The sequence below is a fragment of the Oncorhynchus masou genome, chromosome 15, assembly GCF_036934945.1.
Source record: "Oncorhynchus masou masou isolate Uvic2021 chromosome 15, UVic_Omas_1.1, whole genome shotgun sequence".
Lineage (NCBI taxonomy): Eukaryota > Metazoa > Chordata > Actinopteri > Salmoniformes > Salmonidae > Oncorhynchus > Oncorhynchus masou.
The window spans coordinates 11,268,051-11,292,633 of NC_088226.1; the positions used below are offsets into that span (position 1 = coordinate 11,268,051).

The 24,583-nt window shown below is 43.6% G+C and overlaps 2 protein-coding genes and 1 pseudogene across 2 annotated transcripts in view; 2 read left to right on the top strand and 1 right to left on the bottom strand.

Moving 5' to 3' along the window:
• Window positions 1-14: 14 nt before the first annotated feature.
• Window positions 15-9,937, top strand: LOC135555248 (suppressor of SWI4 1 homolog; annotated as a pseudogene).
• A 2,895-nt stretch (window positions 9,938-12,832) lies between these two features.
• Window positions 12,833-17,200, top strand: LOC135555601 (eukaryotic translation initiation factor 3 subunit G-like). Its single transcript, XM_064988181.1, has 10 exons — window positions 12,833-12,905; window positions 12,992-13,038; window positions 13,364-13,452; window positions 13,587-13,646; window positions 15,597-15,701; window positions 15,887-16,079; window positions 16,201-16,320; window positions 16,549-16,685; window positions 16,838-16,944; window positions 17,111-17,200. Exons 1-10 carry the CDS (start codon window positions 12,883-12,885, stop codon window positions 17,124-17,126), a joined length of 897 nt encoding a protein of 298 aa, XP_064844253.1. The 5' UTR covers window positions 12,833-12,882; the 3' UTR covers window positions 17,127-17,200.
• A 165-nt stretch (window positions 17,201-17,365) lies between these two features.
• The window catches only part of LOC135555600 (DNA (cytosine-5)-methyltransferase 1-like), a 28,908-nt gene continuing 21,690 nt past the window's right edge, over window positions 17,366-24,583 (bottom strand). The window contains 13 exon segments of the mRNA XM_064988180.1: window positions 17,366-17,659; window positions 17,793-17,901; window positions 17,990-18,106; window positions 18,298-18,461; window positions 18,740-18,935; window positions 19,325-19,502; window positions 19,598-19,764; window positions 19,893-20,034; window positions 20,146-20,428; window positions 20,585-20,713; window positions 20,856-20,946; window positions 21,080-21,272; window positions 21,471-21,695. Of these exon segments, the coding sequence (XP_064844252.1) occupies window positions 17,607-17,659; window positions 17,793-17,901; window positions 17,990-18,106; window positions 18,298-18,461; window positions 18,740-18,935; window positions 19,325-19,502; window positions 19,598-19,764; window positions 19,893-20,034; window positions 20,146-20,428; window positions 20,585-20,713; window positions 20,856-20,946; window positions 21,080-21,272; window positions 21,471-21,695 (2,047 nt within the window). The 3' untranslated portion in view covers window positions 17,366-17,606.

Consider the following 24,583-nt stretch of genomic DNA (forward strand, 5'->3'; position numbering starts at 1 on the left):
CCGCGCCGGCGCAGTGAGATCCACGTGGTTGAAGAGCAGTATCTGATTGAAATGACTCAGAGAGGCATAATGGAGCTTGCTCGCTTTTTACATTTAGATAGTTAGGTTCATTAGCGACGTTTTATATTATTGACTATATTATAGTGTTTTGTTAAACTGCCATTATGGGAAAGTCAAAGGTAAGCGGTTAAGTAGATGTTGGCTAACGTTAGCTAGCTAAAGTTTTCTAAATAACGTTAGCTATCTAGTTATTGACACGATTATTGTAAACTGAATAAAGTTACTGATAACTATATTTAATATTGTCTCATCTGCATGTGTAGTTAGGTGGATGAAAATGATGTTTTTATGAGAATATCTGAACAATGATTAAAATATTTGTAACTGATTACATCCACAACGGCGTTAGCTTGTAACATAGCGAAGTATCGTGCCAATTTAAACGAACGTGTTAATTCAATGTCAGACCAAAAACCAGAAGAAGTCACGTTTGAGTGCGAACCATGTGGCGGAAGAGGTGTTCGGTGCGGTCCCTCACTCCTTCGTGTTTCACGGTGGCCAAGTCGGCAAGAATGTCGGTCAGCTAGTGGAGAACATGCGGCGCGTCGTGGAGCCCTTCACTGCAGAATCCCTTAAGGTCCGTTTGTTCATGTCATGAAACTCAAAGCAGGTATTTATAACTGACTTGAATCAAAATGACGTTACTGCATGCCACATTTGTTACTTAATATGTGTTAATTTTTATAAAACTTTCAATCACTGTTCTGAGTTTATACATGGAAGTGTGTCTTGGCTCATAATGGATTGCATTTGAGGTCTTGCCTGCTTGTGATTGACAGGTGAGGAAGAAGAATGTGCTGAAGGGCTTTGTGGCTGAAGCAGGGCCACTGGGAGTGACACACTTCATGATCTTCACCAAGACGCCCAGCAGAGTCAACATGGTAAATATGTCTGCAAACACCAGAGGTGTATTCATTATTGAAACCGTTTTACTGTTGAAGAACCAAACTGAAGCAAATTAAACAGGGAGTAACATATTTGATTTTGTAGAAACTCATATTTTTCTTGTCAAAAAGTATGTTTTGTAAAAAAAAAAAATATTACCCTTAATGGGTATTGTTTGGCGTAAACAGTTTATTTTGCAACAGACAACATTTTGCAACACCTGTTGCGTTACTGTACCACGAGGGGCTTTAACAGTAGACACTGCAGGTGCTGTGAAACCTTGGCCTTTTCAAAGGCAGGCAAAGGGAATAGCTTTATGATTTATCACAATTGATCAATGAAGTATATATGCTGTGTTAGCCACCTCCTTAGTTATTCCAATTGCTGGTGCAGATGATGAGTAATGAGAATATCTGAATTCATGATTAAGATGTTTATCACTGATGCATCAATATCTACAGTTGGGCTGTTTACTAGATCCTAATGGCAAATTAGCAAGTGTATGAGTAATTTTTTTCTCTTTCCAGAGGCTTGCTCAGCTGCCTATGCTCCATTTCCAGGTGACCAAAGTGAGTACACAAACCCATATGACTTACTGGAAGAGATTGGCTCAAAGGATGACAGATTTTGACGTGACTGTTCGGTGATATATGTTCAAAGTAAACGCACTGATGAGCCCCAATACTAGAAACAAGCAAATATAGGGGTTTGGGCTTCAATTGCTTTTCCTGAATATGTTTTTAATCGTTTTAGGTACTCCCTTATTAAAGATGTGGTCTCGTCACTGAAGAGGCACAGAATGCATGAACAGCAGTTCACACATCCACTGCTGGTCCTCAATAACTTTGGCTCGGAGGGCATGCATGTCAAACTTATGGCCACCATGTTCCAAAACATGTTCCCTTCCATTAATGTGCACAAGGTATGTCAAAGGCACCACTACCTGGATTTTTGCTTTATTGGGGATTTGTGAAATATGATGATAGTACAGTCTTCTGATTATCTGTGACGATCACTCAAAAGTAAACGCTTTCTGATATCCCACAATCTTTTTATCCTCTTATTGTATTGATGAGAATCAGATTAGTATGCATTTTAACAGGTTTGCTTCTTGTAGGTAGCCCTCAACGCCATAAAGAGATGTACTTTGCTGAACTACGATCCAGTGTCTCAAGAAATTGAATTTCGCCGTTAGTACGTATACAGGATGTTTTGTGCACTCGTTTTAATTCAAGGTGGCTTGGTTACTCTATAGGAAGACTGCTTGGGCTCAGAGGATGACAGATTGTGATTTGACTGTTTAGTGATGTATATTCAAAGTAAATGCACTGATGCACCCATCATGCAGAATCCCCGCCAGTAGCTGACTAAATGGTTCAGTCCACACTCATCCTTGTCCTTCTCCCTATCCCCCTCTGCAGCAGCCTGAAGGTAGTCCCTGTGGGCATGAGTAGAGGAGTGAAGAAGCTGGTGCAGGAAAAGTTCCCCAACATGAGCAAGTTTGAGGACATCAGTGAGCTGCTGATGAAGTAAGAGCCCCGTCTGTCAGTCCTATCAGACTGCAGAGTATCTCCTGCTGTACTTGATCTATCTGGTCCATCTGCATGTGTTTGGGTTGTCACTGTTGCTTTGATGAATTTGAGCTGTTTCACAATGTTATTTGGGTGATACTACCTTGTCTATGCTGGCTGTGAAGTGATCTACCTACAAAGTCATTCTGATTTGGCCAGCTGTTATGTGTTCTCTTACCCTACTAACTTTCTTTCAGAGGGGCTAATCTTTCAGAAAGTGAAGCAGAGCAAGATGGAGATCACAATATAACGGAACTGCCACAGATCTACTCCGGGCGTGGTAACATGGCGTCTCAACAGAGCGCTGTTATACTGACTGAGGTGATTACCATGGTGACTTAGTGGCTGATCTTACTGATATTACATTGTAACCAGTGTTTCTATAGAATTGTCTACTCCTGTGTTGGCAGTGACTATAAATGCTAGGTTTATAGCATCAGTTTGTCTTGTCATTTTCTGTCCATGGGGTGTACATGATGAAAAGATATCTATGATTACCTGTGATATTTCACAAAAGTAAACGCTTACTGACACATCCTGACATTTATCACCATGGTGCCTTCAGCGGTTGATCCTACTGACGTGACATTGTCAGCCGTTTCTGGTAGGGTTTTACAGCATCAGTTTGTTTTCTCTTCAGATTGGCCCATGCATCACCATGCAGCTGGTGAAGATCGAGGAGGGAATGGGAGAGGGGAACATTCTCTACCATGCAGTCAGTAAGTACACCTGTCAGTTTCATGTTTATTTAGCTGTCCATGGGATGTACATGATGAAAAGATAACAACGATTACCTGTGATATTTCAACAACAAAAAAGTACGCTTGCTGACACATCCACTGAGACTGGGTGTTTCTGTTGATTGGTCATGGTGAAATGCTGGTACAGGCACTCTGAATGTCTTTTCTGAAGTCTCCAAGACTGAGGAAGAGCTTCAGGAGATCCTGATCCGAAAAGAGGCGCCGATGAAAGAAAAGCAGGAACGGAAGAAAAAACAAGAGCAGGATGTTTCCCAAAAGAAAGTGTTACGGGAGGAGAACAAGTGAGTGTTATAGCACATTGTAACTGCTATTCATTCCACCTGAGTTGGAGTGGAACAGTGATGTTTGTTTCTGTAATGTCAGGAAATGAAGCATGGCAGGCATCAAGAGGAAGCGCCAGGAGGAGGAAGAGCATGACCCTGAAGTGGAGGATCCCGGGAACCAGGATAACAGGCCCCCGGTTGTTGAATCTGACGACGTGGCTGTAGGGGAGGAGCCAGATGAAGGTATGTACTCTTTCAGTACTGAAACAAGTCTCTAAAGTTTGTGTTTTGTTGTACTATATTTTTGTGCTACTTTGGCAGACAAAATCAACTTCTATATTTATTTTTCTCCCTCCCATCTAGATATGTTCCCTGCAGCCAAGAGGAGGCAAAGACCTGAAAGGCCCTCAGGAGGACCCTTCAAGAAGAGGAAACCGTTCTCTGGCGACGACAAGAAAAACAAATATGGTTCCAAGTCACCTCATAGGTCCGGTCCGAGAGGGAAACCCAGAGACCGAATGGGGGGTGACGTGGGCAGGAAAGAGATTTGGGGATGGGGGCAAATCTTTTGGAAAGATGTCACCAGGAGACAAAAGGTTGGGAGGAAAGAAATTTGGTGACAGGGATAAAAGATTTGGAGCGAAGTTTGAGGGGGGCAGTAAATTTGGGGGTGATAGGGGTTCTAAGTTTAAGGGCAAACCTCGTCCTGGTGGTTTCAAGAAGGGTCCTAGAGGGCCGAAGGAGGGCTTCAAACAGAGGAAGGGGAAGAGCTGAGCTTCATAACCCTGGATTGATGCGCGCTGAGCGCTCTACCCTGGTAAAACATCAGGTGGCAGTATGGACTCACGCTTGTGGTCACTGCAGTTTCTGATCAACATGAACAGAGGAATGTATTCCTTCATGAAAGGACATTGGTATCGCCACAAGTCAGCTGGAGGACTGGATGAAAATGCAATGATGTAATTTTGTGCCTTGTGAACATGTTTATAAAAAATATTATAAGCATTGGCAAATAAATGGCTGAATACAAGGTACAGCTCAGTTGTGTGTAGCCTTTTTATCTTGGGGCCGACTCATGTAGTCTCTGCTTTCACTTCAAAGCGTGACCGTAAACTGGAGCCGAGGCTGATGCACACGAGACTTGAGTATGGAACGCCGTTTGGGTCTTTGCGTGTCAAAAAGATACACGTAAAATAACACTATTTGACTTGTGTCAAAAAAGCTTCTTGACCAATCGACCTGAATATGACTCCACGTCACATAATTTAACACGTTCATTATTTTTTTATGGTGTTATTACACATTGATTACACTCACTCGTAATTCATATGTTACATCGATTCACCGATACGTATGCTATGAGTCATAGATTTCTGTCCCTGATGATCCACATTTGCATAAAGTTTGTTTGGACTCCGCCAAATTCTCAGGTACTGATGACAGATGTTCACTCAAACTTCTGTTCTTCCGAGGTAAAATAAGCTGTCCAAATGGAGTTCCATAGAGTGATCACCTTTTCATTTGGTACTGTGCTACAAATAGAACAAGGGCCATGCAGTGTTGGTCACATTTCTTGAAAATGCCTACAAAGGTGTTGATTTGGGGGGGTGGAAGTTCAGAAAGGGAAGTGACTGCTTTAAATCTTTGTACATGTAACTAACCTATCATAGGAAGTTCTACTGGTCTCTGAACGTCTACCCCAGGAAATGTAGCCTTTATCTGTCTGTCAATGAGTAAGTACTAATCTGCCTTTATTCTGAGGTCATTGCCATTATACATTTAAATATATGTAAAGTGTAAGGACAGAAATGGAGTAAATGTGAACCGTTTATAATTGACCACCTGTTTTTGAATACTGGTGCATACTTCTGGTGTTTGTGTCTTGTTGAATAGACTGGAGAAGTAACATCAGAAACGGTCTTGTGGCTTTTCTTAGAGAGAAACTATATGGAACTTGTTTTAGGCTCCATGGGGTGTTTTGGACAGACATTCTGTTGGTTTAAGATTTACACAACCTTGGTCCATGGTATTTTAGATTATTATTTCCTATCCATTGCACAACATTAGTATGGAGAACTGCAGTGTGTTTTTATTTATTTTTGACCACAGATGTATATTTCTGATAAGACAACAGCTCTGAAGGTATCTTAAACCACTACTAATACTAGCAATTTATTCCATGTATTGCGACAGAATGATACTGATTGATGTTATGAACTGTTATGACTGATGTATTGGCTGGCACAGTGCAAAGTTCCCCTTAGGGGATCAGGATGAACTGCATAAAAGAATGGTTCTCCACTTCAGAATATAATGAATATATTTATCCTTTTCCTTCCACAGAGATGAACAAATACCACTATTGGGAGCCCGTTTGCACAGCCTTTTCCCCTCCTATTTTCTAATCTCCCACAGAAATCAATACACAAACATTATGGATTACAACTCTTCTTGTCATGGTGACAAGTTCCAAGTGCAGTTATTGCCTTCAATGTATGGTGTTGAGTTCTGTGTGGCGTTGGTTGGTAACCTGTTTGCCCTGAGACTCTTGGCGACCAGGGAGAGGAACAACTGGCACACTGGTGTGGTGCTGTCCTGTAACCTGGCCATCAGTGACCTGCTCTATGTCCTCACCCTGCCCCTGCTCATAGTCTACTACATGCAGGACAAGAACTGGCTGTTTGGGGTGGCGGTCTGTAAGATAGAACGCTTCCTCTTCACCTGCAACCTGTATGTCAGTATCTACTTCATCATGGGTATCAGTGTGAACCGCTATGTGGCCATTGTGTACCCCTTCTTCAGCCGGAACCATGTGAACCCAGCCAAAGCCAAGGCTGCCAGTGTCGTCATCTGGATCTTTGTGACAGCCATCTCCTGTCCTGTGCTGAAGTTTGCCTCCACATGTCCAGAGGGAATCAACAAAACCCGTTGTGTATCCTACTCCTATTGCACCAACAGTGATGCAGTTGCATACACTCACTTGTTTTACAAAGTCTTTCTGTCTGTGGCTGGGTGTTTTATTCCCTTCCTGGTCACATTTGCATCATACTGCGCAGTGTTGAGGGCGGTGTGGAGGAATGTGAATATAACCTCCCTGGAGAAACGGAAGGTGGCCCTGATGGTGTTTGCAGTGGTTGTGATGTATGCCATTTCCTTTGTGCCTTATCACCTCCTCCAGAGCTACTATTTCTTCCGCAATGTTGACGAACTTGGCCCTGTCTGCGACTGGGTGTACAAGGCCTACCAGGTGTCCAAGGGACTGGCTACACTGAACATGTGCATCCATCCACTGCTCTACATGGCTGTGTTTGATAACATCCGAGTGGCCTGCTGTGGAAGGAGCTCAGCAGATATGGCAATGAATAATACATGAACAAAATGATGCTCTCTCTGGTCTTTGGATGCTTGCACTTATGGTGTTTCTGATAAGCAAGTGTTACACACAGTTGATGACATATCTGTAAATAACTGCAGCTATATGCACTTCCTTCCAATGTTCTGATGTAAGATGTTTTTGATGGTCATGTTTCTTTTCATGATGTCTAAACTATGCCCTCTTGTATTTTCATTATTACAGTATCAGATAATAGAATTTGAATATATTCAAAATAACTATTTGAAATGTAGCTACATTACAACATAATAATTTACAGTTTTCACATGATGAGAAATATATTAACACCAAAAGCACGAGATAAAAAGTTATTATAACAACCATTGTGTGCCCTAGGAGACAGTGGATGGAAAAGCATGCTAGTTTGAAATGGAAAATAGTCGCTGTAGCTATTGATAAAGAGGAACATCAAGAAGATGCAGCTGCTTTAGAAGTGGGATGCACTGTTGAGCGTTACATCCCGAGGGGTTCATGCTGATTGTATGGAGATTGTGACAGCCGGTTAAATGGCGTCTCTTGAGAGGGCAAGAACAAGATGAATGTGAGAAGTGCAGTATTATCATAAGGTGATGTATACTTGGAGGAAGGAGGAATGGAGGGAAAACGTGAGGCAGATGAGGTCTAAAAGAGAGGGAGAAATAGGGTGAGCTTAAGTCGGTTAAAAATGGCGGGGAAAAGGGAGATGGTTTGTTAAAGAGGAATGGTAGAAAGTGTAAGCAGAGTGAGTTGTATGCAGGATGAAGACAGGAGGGGAAAGGGAAGTGAAACAGGGCGAAGTATCGGAGGCGCAATGGCGACCTGTCATTCAGGCAGGAAGCTCCACCTGTTTAGTAAAATAAAAAAATGTTATATATATATATATATATACGTTTAGCGTGTTATTTTGGCATTTATGTGTCACATAAATGTTTACAACTCAAACAAAACATTTGTTAGTAAAATGTATAATTGTAAACTGGGTGGTTCGTTCTCTAAATGCTCATTGGTTCCCGAGTGGTGCAGCAGTCGAAGGCATTGCATCTTATTAGTGCGAGAGGCGTCAATACAGACACCCTGGTTCAAATCAGGTTGTATCACAACCGGCCATGATTGGGTGTCCCATAGGGCTGCGGGCAATTGGAACCAGCGTCGTCAGGGTTTGGCTGGTGTAGGCTGTCATTGTAAATAAGAATTTGTTCTTAACTGACTTGCAGGGTTAAATTAAAAAATATACAGTTGAAGTTGGAAGTTTACATACACCAAATATATTTAAACTCAGTTTTTCAGAATTCCTGACAAATTCTAGTAAAAAGTCCCTGTCTTAGCTCAGTTAGGATTACCACTTTATTTTAAGAATGTGAAATGTCAGAATAATAGTAGAGAGAATGATTTATTTCAGCTTTTATTTCTTTCATCACATTCCCAATGGGTCAGAAGTTTAGATACCCTCAATTAGTATTCGGTAGCAATGCCTTTAAATTGTTTAACTTGGGTCAAATATTTCAGGTAGCATTCCACAAGCTTGGTGAATTTAGGCCCATTCCTCTTGACATAGCTGGTTTAACTGAGTCAGGTTTGTAGGCCTCCTTGCTCACACACGCTTTTTCAGTTCTGCCCACAAATTTTCAATATGATTGAGGTCAGGGCTTTGTGATGGCCACTCCAATATCTTGACTGTGTTGTCCTTAAGCCCTTTTGCCACAACTTTGGAAGTATGCTTGGGGTCATTGTCCATTTGGAAGACCCATTTGCAACCAAGCTTTAACTTCCTGACTGATGTCTTGAGATGTTGCTTCACTATATCCACATAATGTTCCTCCCTCATGATGCCATCTATTTTGTGAAGTGCACCAGTCCCTCCTGCAGCAAAGCACCCCCACAACATGATGCTGCCACCCCCGTGCTTCATGGTTGGGATGGTGTTCTTCGGCTTGCAAGCCTCCCCCTTTTTCCTCCAAACATAACGATGGTCATGATGGCCAAACAGTTCTATTGTTGTTTCATCAGACCAGAGGACATTTCTCCAAAAAGTATGATTGCAGTTGCAAACTGTAGTCTGGCTTTTTATGGCGGTTTTGGAGCAGTGGCTATCTTCCTTGCGGAGCGGCCTTTCGGGTTATGTTGATATAGGACTTGTTTTACTGTGGATATAGATACTGTTGTACCTGTTTCCTCCCATATCTTTACAAGGTCCTTTGCTGTTGTTCTGGGATTGATTTGCATTTTTCACACCAAAGTACGTTAATCTCTAGGAGACAGAAAACATCTCCTCCTGAGAGGTGTGACGGCTGCATGGTCCCATGGTGTTTATACTTGCTTACTATTGTTTGTACAGATGAACATGGTACCTTCAAGCTTTTGGAAATTGCTCCCAAGGATGAACCAGACTTGTGGAGGTCTACAATTTTTTTTCTGAGGTCTTGGCTGATTTCTTTTGATTTTCTTGTGATGTTAAGCAAAGAGGCACTGAGTTTGAAGGTAGGCCATGAAATACATCCACAGATACACCTCCAATTGACTCAAATGATGTCAATTGGACTTTCAGAAGCTTCTAAAGCCATTACATATTTTTCTGGAATTTTCCAAGCTGTTTAAAGGCACAGTCAACTTTGTGTATGTAAACTTCTGACCCACTGGAATTGTGATACAGTGACTCATAAGTGAAATAATCTGTCTGTTAACAATTGTTGGATAAATTACTTGTGTCATGCACAAAGTAGATGTCCTAACCGACTTGCCAAAACTGTTAACAAGACATTTGTGGAGTGGTTGAAAATTGAGTTTTAATGACTCCAACCTAATGTCATGACTGTCCTGACCAGGTCAGGTTATAGGAGACCACAACCCTACAGATTATCTCTCAACCCCAACAGAGGAGGAGAGATCTAGGGGTCTGAAGATGTGGGGGGTTTTATGACCCCTCACGTCCCTGTTAAATCTCAGGCCACAGACAAATTCCTTTGTCCTGTTACTATGGAGAACCAGCCTCAGAACATTAAACATTAAATAAAAGGACTTTGGAACAATGGTTTCCGTCAGCCACAATGGTGGTCATGACGATAGATGGAATATGAAAATGTATGTCATTTTTGTTTTGTTATTAAAGGTTAATAGATGAAGTTATTACGAAAACGTTGTAATGTGAAGAGTTTTCCTAGTAGATGTTTGATGTGTATACATTGTATGGAAAATATCCAAATCAAAGAGAATGTTTTGCGGAACCATACTAGGCCGAAACATAGAAATACCCAAATCATAGAAAAACAAACAGACTGCCCACCCTAACTCACGCCCTGACCATACTAAATAATGACAAAACAAAGGAAATAAAGGTCAGAACGTGACAGTACCCCCTCCCCCAAAGGTGCGGACTCCGGCCGCAAAACCTTAACCTATAGGGGAGGGTCTGGGTGGGCGTCTGTCCGCGATGGTGGCTCTGGCGCGGGACGCGGACCCCACTTCACCATCGTCTTAGTCCGCCTTATTGTCCGCCTCCGTGGCTTTCTAACCACGGTGACCCTACTAAATGACCCCACTGGACAGAGGGGCAGCTCGGGACAGAGGGGTGCCTCGGGGTGCACCTGAGCTCTTTTGCAGCCTTGGCACCACTTCCCCAGGCTGGACAACTACTCTAGCCCGGACCGTCCAGAGTGCAGGCACAGGTTGAACCGGCTGTGGGTAAGCACGGGAGATCTAGTGCCTACTACGCGCACCTCTCCCTTAGGCTCCACTCCCACATTTGCCCGGCACGAGCGGAGCGCAGGCAGAGGACGCACTGCACCCTCCCAGCGCCCAGGAGACACAGCACGCAGAGCTGGCGCAGGATACCCTGGCCCGAAACGGCGTACCAGCGGCCAGACACGCTGAGCAGGCACCATACGCCCTGGCTGGATGCCCACGCTCGCATGACACTCTCGGGGGGCTGCCCTATAGTGTACCGGGCTATGGGCACGTACTGGCAACACCGTGCGCTTAACCGCATAACACGGTGTCTGACCAGTAACGAGCTGCTTATAATAAGCACGAGGAGTGAGCTCAGGTCTGCTACCTGGCTTTGCCCCACACCTCGTGTGTCCCCCCAAAAATATTTGGGGGCTGCCTCTCGTACCTGTCGCACTGCCGTGCTGGCTTCGCCAACCTCATTCTCCTGTAACCTTCCTCGCATTGCTCCATCGAATCCCAGGCGGGCTCCGGCACTCTCCCTGGGTCGACCGCCCACCCGTCTATCTCCTCCCAAGTTGTGTAATCCTGTGATGCTGGCCGCTGTTGTTTCTGCTGCTGCTGTCGTCGCTGTCTTTTACCACGCCGCTTGGTCCTTGGCAGGTGGGTGTTTCTGTAAGGGATTTCCTCCTCTTCTTCTTCCAAAGAGGAGAGGCGAAAAGGATCAGAGGACCAATATGCGGCGTGGTAAGTGTCCATGGTTCTTTTAATACGAAAATGTCCACATGAACAACTGAATACAAAAACAAAAGACGTGAAATGAACGAAACCCAAAACAGTACCTTGTGGTGAAAAACACAGACACGGAAACAAACACCCACAAACACACAGTGAAACCCAGGCTACCTAAGTATGATTCTCAATCAGAGACAACTAATGACACCTGCCTCTGATTGAGAACCATACTAGGCCGAAACATAGAAATACCCAAATCATAGAAAAACAAACATAGACTGCCCACCCCAACTCACGTCCTGACCATGCTAAATAATGACAAAACAAAAGAAATAAAGGTCAGAACGTGACAGTGCCCCAGGTTAATGAGTTAATAATTGCTTGATTCAGTTCATCACGCAATTAGAAACTTTAATCATTCGATGAACAACAGTCGTCACATTAACTAATACAACGTCACGACACTAAGTATATGTAAACTTCCGACTTCCACTGTACAGGCGTGGCCAAAAGTTTTGAGAATGACACAAATATTAATTTCCACAAAGTTTGCTGCTTCAGTGTCTTTAGATATTTTTGTCAGATGTTACTATGGAATACTGAAGTATAATTACAAGCATTTCATAAGTGTCAAAGGCTTTTATTTACAATTACATGAAGTTGATGCAAAGAGTCAACCCTTCTTTTTCAAGACCCCATGCAATCCACCCTGGCATGCTGTCAATTAACTTCTGGGCCACATCCTGACTGATGGCAGCCCATTCTTGCATAATCAATGCTTGGAGGTTGTCAGAATTTGTGGGTTTTTGTTTGTCCACCCGCCTCTTGAGGATTGACCACAAGTTCTCAATGGGATTAAGCTCTGGGGGGTTACCTTGCCATGGGCCCAAAATATTGATGTTTTGTTCCCTGAGCCACTAAGTTATCACTTTTGCCTTTGTGTAAGGTGCTCCATCATGCTGGAAAATGCATTGTGGGGCGGCAGGGTAGCTTAGTGGTTAGAGCGTTGGACTAGTAACCGGAAGGTTGCAAGTTCAAATCCTCCGAGCTGACAAAGTACAAACCTGTCGTTCTGCCCCTGAACAGGCACTTAACCCACTGTTCCTAGGCCGTTATTGAAAATAAGAAATTGTTCTTAACTGACATGCCTAGTTAAATAAAATAAAATTGTTTGTCACCAAACTTTTCCTGGATGGTTGGGAGTTGCTGTGTTCTCCCAGGCAGGGAAGGAATTAGAGGAAGATGGGTCAAGGGGAAGGGATCCGGAGAGGAGTGGTGTAAATTGTAGATCTGTACCAGTACAGAGGGATAGGCCAGGTGATATATGTTTCAGTAAGATTGGATTTTTAGCAATTATAGCAATGGTTATCAACTGAACTGCAGGGATGTATTGGTTAATTGGTTGCCAACCGCCGATAAACCTCATCGAATAAGATTTTGTGCCCTATCGTTTAAGTTGCATTAAGTAGCCTCCATACCCGTTGGTGGCACTAGCTATCCTATTTGGTAAGCTTTTTAGTTTGTGTCGCTCGTGTATTTTTCCTTGTTCTCTGGCCGCTGCGCGCACAGACAGAATGCCGTCGATTGAATACGACGAGTGAGTTCTTCAATACAAATATAATGATTATCGTATATATCATGTCTTTGAATTCTCAAACACTGTGTGTGAATCCTTCTTTCTAGTTCCAAGCCCAGTTGGGCCGATCAGGTTGAAGAGGAGGGAGACGAAGGTAAGAAGCTGGCTAGCATTAACTTGCTAGCTAAACCAGGCGATTTCCACGTGTATTTTTTTTTCTTCATTATAGTCGTTAGTTTCTCTGTCACACGTCGTGGTCAGTACGACAATTTTTGGGATTTGTCAGGGAGAAGGCTACCCCCCCCCCCCCCTAACGTTAGTTGGCTAGCTAGTAACGAACGTTAGTCTGTCAGGGAAACAAAGTCTACTCGTCATACGGTGGGTAGTTGGTGGTAGGCAGACAATCCACTTAACAGACAGTATCGATATTGTTGTTAACTATCAGGACCTCATTTGTGTGTCGTCATCACCACCACCAGGTACCCTACCCCCTCCAAAAGAAACCGTCAAAGGAAATGTCAAAACCATCACGGAATACAAGATCGACGAGGATGGAAAGAAGTTCAAGGTACTTTTTTTGTTTTAATGCTCATCCAAATAGGAGAGTGGGGTTCTTGATTCCTTCCCACATAGTCTACTGCCCCTGATGTCTGAATCAGATGTAACTAACCAAGAAATGAACATTTGTCATTTCTGTTATAGATTATTCGCACCTTCAAGATCGAGACTAGGAAGGCCTCCAAAGCTGTTGCCAGGAGAAAGGTCAGTATTTTATTTGTTAACATTTGTTGCGCAACACCTCAGTATTGAGTTTGATAGGATTGTACATGAACCCTTTACACTTGTACCTGTATATGGATGGGAAATGGCAGATTTGGAGGCAGTGGCTGTACAATAACATGCTATACATGACATCAGAGCTCAGGGTCTCCTCCTCCTCAGCTTTGTATGGGTTTTGACTGACAGCTGTTCTGAACTTGAGCACTGCGTGTGACAAGAAGTTTCTTCCATCCATCCCGCTAATTGGGTAACTTTAGAATGGTTTTGTCTGAGTGAGGGAAATGCTGTAAGTTACGAGGCTCTATGTGTTTTGTGACAGATGAGATGTTACGGATTATAGTAAATACCACTGATGTCATACAAGCAAGCCAAATGGGCACTTCACATTTCCATATCCTAAGACTCATTTAATATACATTGTCAACATCTATGATCACAATGTTTGATATACAGTTACAAGATGACATGGCATTATACCCCCACCCCCCCACCCACCCCCAATACTGAACAGAAATCTAATTTTATTTGTCACATGTGCCAAATACAACAGGTGCTTACTTACAAGCAATTAACCAACAATTCAGTTATAAGAAAAAAAGAAATATAACAAATAATCAAGGAGCAACAATAAAATAACAGTAATGAGGCTATATACAGGGGGTTCCGGTACAGAGTCGATGTACAGGGCCACCGGTTAGTCGAGGTAATATGTACATGTAGGTAGAGGTAAAGTGACTATGCATGGATAATAAACAGAGTAGCAGCAGTGTAAAAATGGGGGGTGGGGTATGGATAATGCAAATAGTCCAGGTAGCCATTTGATTAACTGTTCAAGAGTCTTATGGCTTGGGGATGGAAGCTGTTAAGAAGCATTTTTGACCTAGACTTGGCGCTCCGGTACTGCTTGCTGTGTGGTAGCAGAGAGAACAGTCTATGACTGGGGTGGCTGGAGTCTTTGACAATTTTTAGGGCCTTCCTCTGATACACCCATAAAATTGCCAAGGACTCCAACCACCCTAGTTATAGACTGTTCTCTCTGCTACCACACAGCAAGCGGTACCGGAGTGCCAAGTCTAGGTCAAAAACATCTTTACCTGAGTTTGGTTGTTGGGTATTGTGAAGATTTGCCGCTGAATACACATCTGAATGCATTCATGACACAAATTTCGATTGGCTTCTCTGAGTTGCCTTGTGAAAGCCTAACATTAAGATCATATTTTATAATTTAGCTAGTCATGTTGGCAATAGAACAAGCTTTTAAATGATGCCCATCTGACCCAGATTGGGATTTATAATGGACCGTTTTTGTATTGCATAAACACCAACAGTAATTGGGTTGAGGCAGGGATGCAGGGCGGTGTTCCAAACAAAGTAACTGCAAGTGTGCTTCCTCTAGTTCCTCAATGGCACAGATAGGAGAGCTCAAAAAAGCACATTACAGCTGAAGAATCTTCTTCAAGTCATAAAAGTGCATTAAAATTGCTTAAGAACTGTTCACACTTTGGAGAGGTGTGGCCACTTGAAAACACAAGTTAGGCCTCACTCAAACCCTCATCATTTTCTGTTCTTTGTTGCACCTACCCAAAATGTTCCACACATATTCTTTGTTACTGAATCTATCCAGAATATTTTCAGATTTTGTTATCAACAAATGTGTCAAAGTACAGTACATTTTAAATGCACATAAAATCAACAGTGTAATGTTTGGATTCAGTCATGTGTCAGGTGAACTGTTGTCATCACCTTTAGTCTGATCATTTCCCCATAATCTCCAAAGTGTTTTCTTTCAGTTGCTGCCATGGTCATGCATATCCTTATTCACAGTTCAATTTAGTCCTGTCCATATAGGCCAATTCCCATGTGTGTAAAGTGTTAAAAAATTGAAGGTATTTTGATTTGACTTAACATTGTTTTTTTATCCCCTCCAATCAGAACTGGAAGAAGTTTGGCAACTCAGAGTATGACCCACCAGGTCCTAATGTTGCTGATACCACAGTCAGTGATGATGTCTTTATGGTGTTCATCTCTAGCAAAGAGGTAAGGAGCCAGTGATAGAAGCTGATCTAGTATTGTTCTCTTTGAGCCATCAGATCTCCTCTTCAGTCACAACAATCCAACAATATGTTTTTGTATGATGTAGTTATATGATCCTTATTCATTGTCGCCTTTTAGTTCCGGTATAAATCAGTGATGACATGTAATAACCTGAATCCTTCTCTCAGGACCTGAATGCCCAAGATGTGGAAGAGGACCCCATGAACAAGCTGAAGGGACAGAAGATAGTGTCCTGTCGAATCTGTAAAGGAGACCATTGGACCACCCGCTGCCCCTACAAGGACACTCTGGGTCCCATGCAGAAGGAGCTGGCCGAGCAGCTGGGCCTGTCCACTGGAGACCCGACGAAGACTGCAGGAGGTATTGTCATAATTGCCCATAGCTTAGAAGTTATATTGTGCTGTAAATGTAGTCATGATTGTGGTTAATGATTTTGTTAAATTGACATCACTGATGGATATTTTTTTAAACTTTGTTTCAGACGAGCCTGAGCCTGCCGCACCAGCTGCAGGGAGCAAAACAGGGAAGTATGTGCCCCCCAGCCTGAGGGACGGCAGCACACGTAGAGGAGAGTCCATGCAACCCAATCGCCGTGGTGCATGTACGTATGATTCAACTATTCTAGAATAAGGAGCATATTAGTCTATGGAGTCACCAAACCAACACTCATGGTCCTGGTTCAGCATGGAGCAGTCTAAGCAGAGATATAAAACATTTGTCCTCTTGATTTCATTTGAGGAATTCCAACAAAGCCAGGCATTTTGGTAAGATGCCTAAACGGCTGGGGGTGAGAACACAAACCGACTAACAAGTGTGTATCCTTCCACAGCTGATGACAACGCCACCATCCGTGTGACCAACCTGTCTGAGGACACCCGTGAGACGGATCTGCAGGAGCTCTTCAGGCCGTTCGGCTCAATTTCCAGGATCTACCTGGCCAAGGACAAAAACACAGGCCAGTCAAAGGTGAGAGCAGCAGAAGTTCAAATGGTTACTAGTTTAGAAGTAGTGTATACATGCACCAGCAAGTTAATGGAGTAATTGACAATTGTGGGAGCATTTACAGGTCTTTCAGAAGTTCAACTGGTTGGTTTATTCTGAAATTGTTTGTCCTTCAGGGCTTTGCCTTCATCAGTTTCCACCGCAGGGAGGATGCAGCCAGAGCCATCGCAGGAGTGTCAGGATTTGGATACGATCATCTTATCCTCAATGTGGAATGGGCCAAGTGAGTATTGTTGGACTTGTGATGAACGATTCATGTCAGATGGAGCACTCATCAGGAACTATAGATTCCATATGCATTGAAAGCTTTATCAGTGGCTGTTTAGAATCTACACTAAATTGCATTGGATTCATTTACTGACTTTATTCAACCATCTTTTCCCTCCCAGACCATCAAACAACTGAGATGGCGATTCCATTTCATTCATGTAGTAAAATGTGGCTCTGAATAAAGGCTGATTCTGACTACGTAAATCCTGGTATGTCTCTACAGAACCTTTTCATGGAATACAAACTTGGGGGTGTATTGGGACAACATTTGACCATTCTACATGGGAACCTGTTTACTAGAATCTGATCGATTCAACATAAGCGTCACCAGTTACTGTATGCACTGATTTTTGCTGCACTGAAGGCCAAGATGACACCATTTAATAAGAGCTTTATTTGAAATATTACAACATATAAAAACTACATACAATTCACGTTCCAAGCAGATATTTGCAAATACAGTTAAAATCACATTTAGAAAATCATAAACATGGAATGGTACTGCAGACTGGCCAGCTCATTTAAAATATGAGGATCTCCTGTGGCTTGGTGGGCTTCAGGAGCTCCAGGGAATTTGATGACTCAGTGGAAAGGGTATTGGAATAGGGCTGGGCACTAGTCTGACACCATCTTCTCCTGCTTGAGGTTCTCTTCCTGCTTCCCGTTCTCTGAGGGAAAAAAATGACATCATATGGATACTGATGACATGCTTCCCATCCACATTAAAGCCACTATCAGTAATTCGCCCAAATGAGCAGCGGTAGCTAATACAGAATAGAATGCACTTTGAGCAGGCCTAACCTTTCTCATTCTCTTTTGTATCGTCATGCTCCTTGATCCGCTCTAGGACACACTTCTTGATCTCTAGTCCAATGGCTCTGGAGAGTGGTGGAGGAACAGCGTTGCCAACCTGATTTTTTTTTGGGGGGGGACAGTGTCACTCAAAGGCATTTTCTGGGAGGGGATTGAATTCCAGATGGAGAGACCAAGTCCAGTACCTGTCTGTGTTTGTCCAGAACGTTTCCGAAGAAGCGGTAGGTATCAGGGAAGCCCTGAGAGCGCGCACACTCCCTCACACTGACCACTCGGTGCTGCTCTGGATGCAGGACACGACCCTGACACATGACGGGACATTTTAGTACCCAAAGCATCCAACATTACAGCTCTGCAGGAAAGGGACCCCAATACATTTCTATAGACTAGTATTTACAACCACTGTACATGTTATTACATGGCTGTGTCCTGAGGTGAAATGGTCCTGGCCATTCATCAATTCCAATAGAACTGGTACAGTATTAGATTTTACCTGCTTGCCCATGGGCTCAGGGTTGGTAACGGTGGTGCTGAAGAAGCCGTCCCACTCCAGCCTGCCGTAGAGGCCAGCCCAATGGTTGTGGCGGTTCCCCGTGTGGGGCAAACACCAGGGGATCAGTGTGTTGAACTGCCTGTCAGCAGGGTCACAGGGCACCCCTAGAGGACAGGATGGCAATAAGAACATATCTACAGACAGCATTACAACAACCTTGGATTTGCCATCCAAATTATATTGGCCATCTGACCCGAAAGTGCTATAAAAATGAACATGTTAAGACTATTTGTCAGAGTCATGAACACTCCAAGCACCCACTGTTTTAGCCAAGAGGTTAAACTGATACGGTTGCTGTTGTATTAAAACATTTATATATTTTTTAAATCCATTAAGCATTTCATAACATTTGTATGGCCTAAATATCCATGAAATTTAGTACCTCCTGAACATGTACAAACACCCCTCAGTGCTCCAGAGCTGCTGCGACCATTCTTCTTGTCAGGGTGGGTGTAGCGGAGCTTCTTGGATGAGGTCCCGTCCCTCAGCCGGACCTCGATGTTGGGCAGGTCCCTCCAGTCAGAGCCAGGCGCCAGGGGGATGTGCCTCATACGGGCAGCTACAAGGGCACTCAAGTCCTGGGAACAAAAGAGGGACTTGGATGGCTTTCCCTGAAACAAACTGTTCTCAGTGCATATATGGGGCATTGCATAATTCCATTGAGAAGCAACACTTTCTACTCCTAGTTCTACTTCCGAGATGATCCATTCCTGTTTTGATACACTCATGTAGACAGTCATCACACACCATGAATTTAACCAACACCGCAAGCAGAGGCACTACAAATTTGCTCTCCAAGTGTGGTGCTCTCTGCTTCTGTAAAAACCAAAACAGCTTTTCACTAAGCTGCACTGAAGTTTATTAGCTGACTAAATTATCCAAGAGAAGGCCGAGCCACACCTTTGGCTGTTCTAACAAGTTAATGCTGAGCCACCAGGTGATTGTAACTATGAGGCAGCAGCTGTACCTTGCAGATGTGGTCTTTGAGGATGGGCTGGTACTGTGTGCCTCTGATCTGCCTTTGGAACCAGGACTGGGGCTCTCCGTTGTAGGAGATCTCCAGAGCAGACGCTCCGTTACGGATCTCTGGCAGGTCAGACATGGTGTCCCTGACTGTGATGGTCCTGTACACACCGCCATTACCTCTGAAACAGGAAGGAACAATCAGAAACTAGACAACCCTCATCCTTCACATCACAAGCTATACAACACGCGTTTACATTGACTGGTGGCTGGTTACCGTGTGACGTTGCTGAAATATTTCTTATCGTCCACCACCACGTTGAGAGAGCATGCCCGGGGAGCGAACACATGCAGGGGCTCTGGGTAGCGAGGAAGCTTCTCCCCAGGCGCGGCCGCCAGGATGATGGCCCTGCGCCGCGTCTGAGCCACACCGTACTGCCCAGCCTGGGAAGTGGACAGCAGAGGTGACTTTCACAACATGTAGCACCATAACTAAAATTGCATTATACTGCAGACTATTGGATTCATAAATCAGAAAGACACATGCCAGCTTAAGTTAACTAATAACTCACCTGAAGGACTCCGAATGTGCACTGATAGCCCATGCGGACAAGACAGCGCAGAGTCAGTTTCAGCACCATGGAGCTTTTGAAGGAGACAAAGTTCCTCACGTTCTCAAGCAGGAAGAACTTGGGTCTGTAGTAGTCGCAGTAACTATAGGAGAATACACGTTAGGGGAAAAGTATACAACTACACAGTAACCACTTAGACTAGAGCTTCTGTACTTGGACAGATCAATAATATACTCCTACATGTTTAACTGACCTGAGATAAGACACCACCAGAGAGTTTTTGAATTTGGAGTAGGTTCTGGAGTTAAAGCGGTTCATGCCGCTGAAGCCTTGACAGGGAGGGCCTCCACACAGCATCTCCACGTCTCCCTTCTGGGGCAGCCGCTGGCCCAGGGAGTTGGTCTTCTCTCCAGACATCACCAGCTTTAGCAGCACATTGCAGTCCTCTGTAAACACTGTGGTGCCCGGGTTGTTCAGTCTGAAGGCCTGGGCTGCTGGGTCCCACATCTCAATGGCCCACAGAGTCTCAGCGATACCTGACAGGTAGGAGCAACAAATTGCAGTCACTATGTGGCCTGACAAACACTTAACTTCACTCTTGTAAGAAATTCTCCCTGTATATTAAAATAAGTTCCCTCGGTCACCTACAACTTGGACATTTTCCAAGCTGTTGAAGTGAAGAAACTACTAACCAGCTTGGTGGAAGCCTTCCGAGAGCCCACCGCAGCCAGAGAACACATCCAGGGTACGCAGCTTGGGCACCTTGGGGTCCTGAGGCTCCTGGTCTGGAGGCTCCTGAGCAAAAGACGACTTCCCTTTACCTGGAGGACAGGGGTTTGGAGCCATAGTTACAATAGTAGTCAGAGAAGCCTCATGACAAGCCTAAACCTCGAATAGGCACGAGGACATTTCAAAAGGAGAGAACTATGTGAATGGCAATAAGTACCAGAGGAGAGTAGTTACCTTTGCCCTTCCCTTTCCCCTTGCCCTTGTTCACAGCAGAGCGGGCATGGTTGGGTGGGTCCTCAAAGCTCTTGGACTTGGCATTATAAGCCTTTGAGTTAGAAGGAGACCGATATTACCATCTTGAGCAAACTTTGTTGAACAAGCATTTCAGCTACTTAACTTCACATATTATTCTTGCATGCTAAAGTTGCTCAATTGCTTCTCATCAGGTCCAGCCTCACCTCAAGGAAGTAGAATCGGTCAGGTCCACCTGAGGAGAAGTCCTGAACAGTCTCATTCAGGTCCTCTCCGTACTCCACACGACACCGGCCCAACACCTCTGACATGTTGACTGTCACTTCCTCGTCACTCCAGTACAGCTGGTTGATGTCTGTGTGGTAACCTGCCTTCGCCCCCTTGTGAGTGTTTTCAGGCCTGACAGAGGGTGAACATTAAGAGTACAGTAAAACCACAAAATACAGACATGCACGTATTGGCACCAGTTCACATCCCTTACAGTGAAGAGATTCATTTTCGGCCAAAATTCTCATTGTACAAAAGTCACTCAATTTGACATGGATCCAAGGGGTCCATTTTTGCAGTTCTACCATGACATTTGACTTGGGTGCTCACCTGTAGAACTTGTACAAGCGCAGTTTGACTTCAGACACGTCAGCCTTCCCGTTGCTGCGTCTGTGGCAGAAGATCTCCTTGATGCGTCCCACTCTGAAGGGCTCAGGGGCATCCAGGTTGGAGCCCTTGATATAGTCTGAATGCTTCCTGTAGTACTCTGGGTACAACTCCTCATCCACGTCCTCCTTCCTGTGAGGACGCTTCACTGGACTGGCTGCCTTCACACTAAGCACACAAGAAAATGTTAATGTAAGGGGAGATTTTTTTTTAAATAAATAAAACAATGAAAAGCTGATGTTGAATTTGCCAACACTAGGATTTGTCTAGTTGTCCCCAATGGAGAACATGCCTATGCAAGGCAGTGGTACTGAAACTTTCAGAAGGGACCCCATTTTTGCACCAGAATCTCTTGGGACCCACCCCTCCCAAATCAATACAATTAGATTTACATCAAATGATCTTCCATTCATTAGCTTTATCCCTTAACTTCTTGGTGACAGGGGGTAGTATTTTCACATCCGGATGAAATGCATGCCCAAATTCAACTGCCTGTTACTCATCCCCAGAAGATATGCATATTATTAATAGTAGATTTGGATAGAAAACACTGACATTTCTAAAACTGTTTGAATCATGTCTGAGTATAACAGAACTTATTTAGCAGGCAAAACCCTTCAGATCTTTGTTTTGTATTTTGAGGTCACTCTTTTTAATGTGTTTTCCATTGGGAATCCAGATTTCTAAGGGACCTTCTTGCAGTTCCTACCACTTCCACTGGATGTCAGTCTTCAGAAATTGGTTGAGGGTATTCCTTTGTGTAATGAAGTAGCCCTGTTCAGAACGAGGGTCACTTCAAGTGTACTGTTAGAGGCGGGTGACCAGAAAGCTAGCTACAGTTTATTTTCCTCCTGTATTGTACACAGATCATCCAGTCTTCAATTTTATTGATTATTTACATTAACCTCTTGAAACTAGGGGGCACTTTTTATTTTTGGAAAAATAACTTTCCCAAAGTAAACCGCCTATTTCTCAGGACCAAATGCTAGAATATGCATATAATTGACAGCTTAGGATAGAAAACTCTAAAGTTTCCAAAACTGTCAAAATATTGTCTGAGTATAACAGAACTGATATTGCAGGCGAAATTTTGAAACCGTTGTGTTCCTATGCACCCCTATTGGCCATTGAAAGGGATAACCAGATTCCTTTTTCTACGTATTCCCTAAGGTGTCTTCAGCATTTTGACGTAGTTTCACGCCTTTATGTTGAAGAATGAGCGTAAACGACTACATTGCGTAAATGGCCAGCTGAGGGCTCAGTGATTTTTGTGTAAAAGACGGAGGTAGCCATTTTCCCTCTCGCTCCTACTGAAAAGCCAATTGTCTCGGTTGATATGTTACCGAATAGATATTTGAAAAACACCTTGAGGATTGATTATAAAAAAACGTTTGCCATGTTTGTCTATTTGGAATGTTTTTTCGGCGTTGTCGTGACCTCTATTTCCGGTGGATTTCAACATAACGTGACAAACAAACGGTGGTATTTTGGGTATAAAAAATAATCTTTATGGAACAAAAGGTACATTTGCTGTCGAACTGGGAGTCTCGTCAGTGAAAACATCTGAAGATCAAAGGTTAACGGTTAATTTGATTGCTTTTCTGATTTGTGACCAAGCTTCCTGCTGCTAGCTGGACATAATGCTATGCTATCGATAAACTTACAAACGCTTGTCTTGCTTTGGCTGTCAAGCATAATTTCAAAATCTGAGATGACAGGGTGTTTCACTATTTCACTTGTGATTTCATGAAAGAATATTGTCTAGTAATATTTTTTGACCGTTGCGCTATGCTAATTAGTGTAGTTGATGACAATTCTCCCGGATCCGGGATGGGTAGTTTCAAGAGTTAATGGGACATTAATGGGAGTGTCGACAAAAGAAGCTTGTCAAAGGTAAGGCATGCATTATATTTTTATTTCTGCGTTGTCGCACCTGCAGGGTTGAAATATGCTTCTTTGTTTAAGGAGGTGCTATCCTCATATTAGCAGTGTTTGCTTTCGCCGAAAAGCCCTTTTGAAATCCGACATGTTGGCTGGATTCACAACAGGTGTAGCTTTAATTTGTTATCTTACATGTGCGATTTCATGAAAGTTAGATTTTTATAGTAATTTATTTGAATTTGGTGCTCTGTATTTTCACTGGCTTTTGGCCAGGTGGGACGCTAGCATCTCACATATCCCAGAGGTTTTAACAGATCTTTCTCAAAAACATTTGTCTACTGTCCCATACAATAACCTGTACTCTTAATTTGTGTTGTTGTGACACCACTGCAATTACCCCACGACACCAACTTCCGGCGCCGACAGATGGCCGCCTCGCTTCGCGTTCCTAGGGAACTATGCAGTTTTGTTTTCTTACATTAGTACCCCAGGTCATCTTAGGTTTCATTACATACAGTCGAGAAGAACTACTGAATATAAGAGCAGCGTCAACTCACCATCAGTACAACCAAGAATATGACTTTTGCGAAGCGGATCCTGTGTTCTGCCTTTCACCCAGGACAACGGAATGGATCCCAGCCGGCGACCCAAAAAAACGACTCCGTAAAAAAAGAGGGAAACGAGGCGGTCTTCTGGTCAGACTCCGGAGACGGGCACATCGTGCACCACTCCCTAGCATTGTTATCGCCAATGTCCAGTCTCTTGACAACAAGGTTGATGAAATCCGAGCAAGGGTAGCATTCCAGAGGGACATCAGAGACTTTGCTTCAAGGAAACTTGGCTCACTGGAGAGACACTATCGGAGTCGGTGCAGCCTGCTGGTTTCTCCACGCATCGCGCCGACAGAAACAAACATCTTTCTGGTAAGAAGAGGGGCGGGGGCGTATGCCTTATGGCTAACGAGACGTGATCACAACTTACAGGAACTCAAATCCTTCTGTTCACCCGATTTTAGAATTCCTCAATCAAATGTCGACCGCATTATCTACCAAGAGAATTCTCTTCGATTATAATCACAGCCGTATATATTCCCCCCCAAGCAGACACATCGATGGCTCTGAACAAACTTTAATTGACTCTTTGCAAACTGGAATCCATACATCCTGAGGCTAAAT

Excerpts from the sequence above, each read along its gene's own strand:
- LOC135555601 (XM_064988181.1), top strand. The coding sequence starts at position 12,883 with ATGCCGTCGATTGAATACGACGA. Across the intron at positions 13,647-15,596 it reads AAGCTGTTGCCAGGAGAAAG|AACTGGAAGAAGTTTGGCAA; the intron begins GTCAGTATTTTA and ends CCCTCCAATCAG. Across the intron at positions 15,702-15,886 it reads TGTTCATCTCTAGCAAAGAG|GACCTGAATGCCCAAGATGT; the intron begins GTAAGGAGCCAG and ends TCCTTCTCTCAG.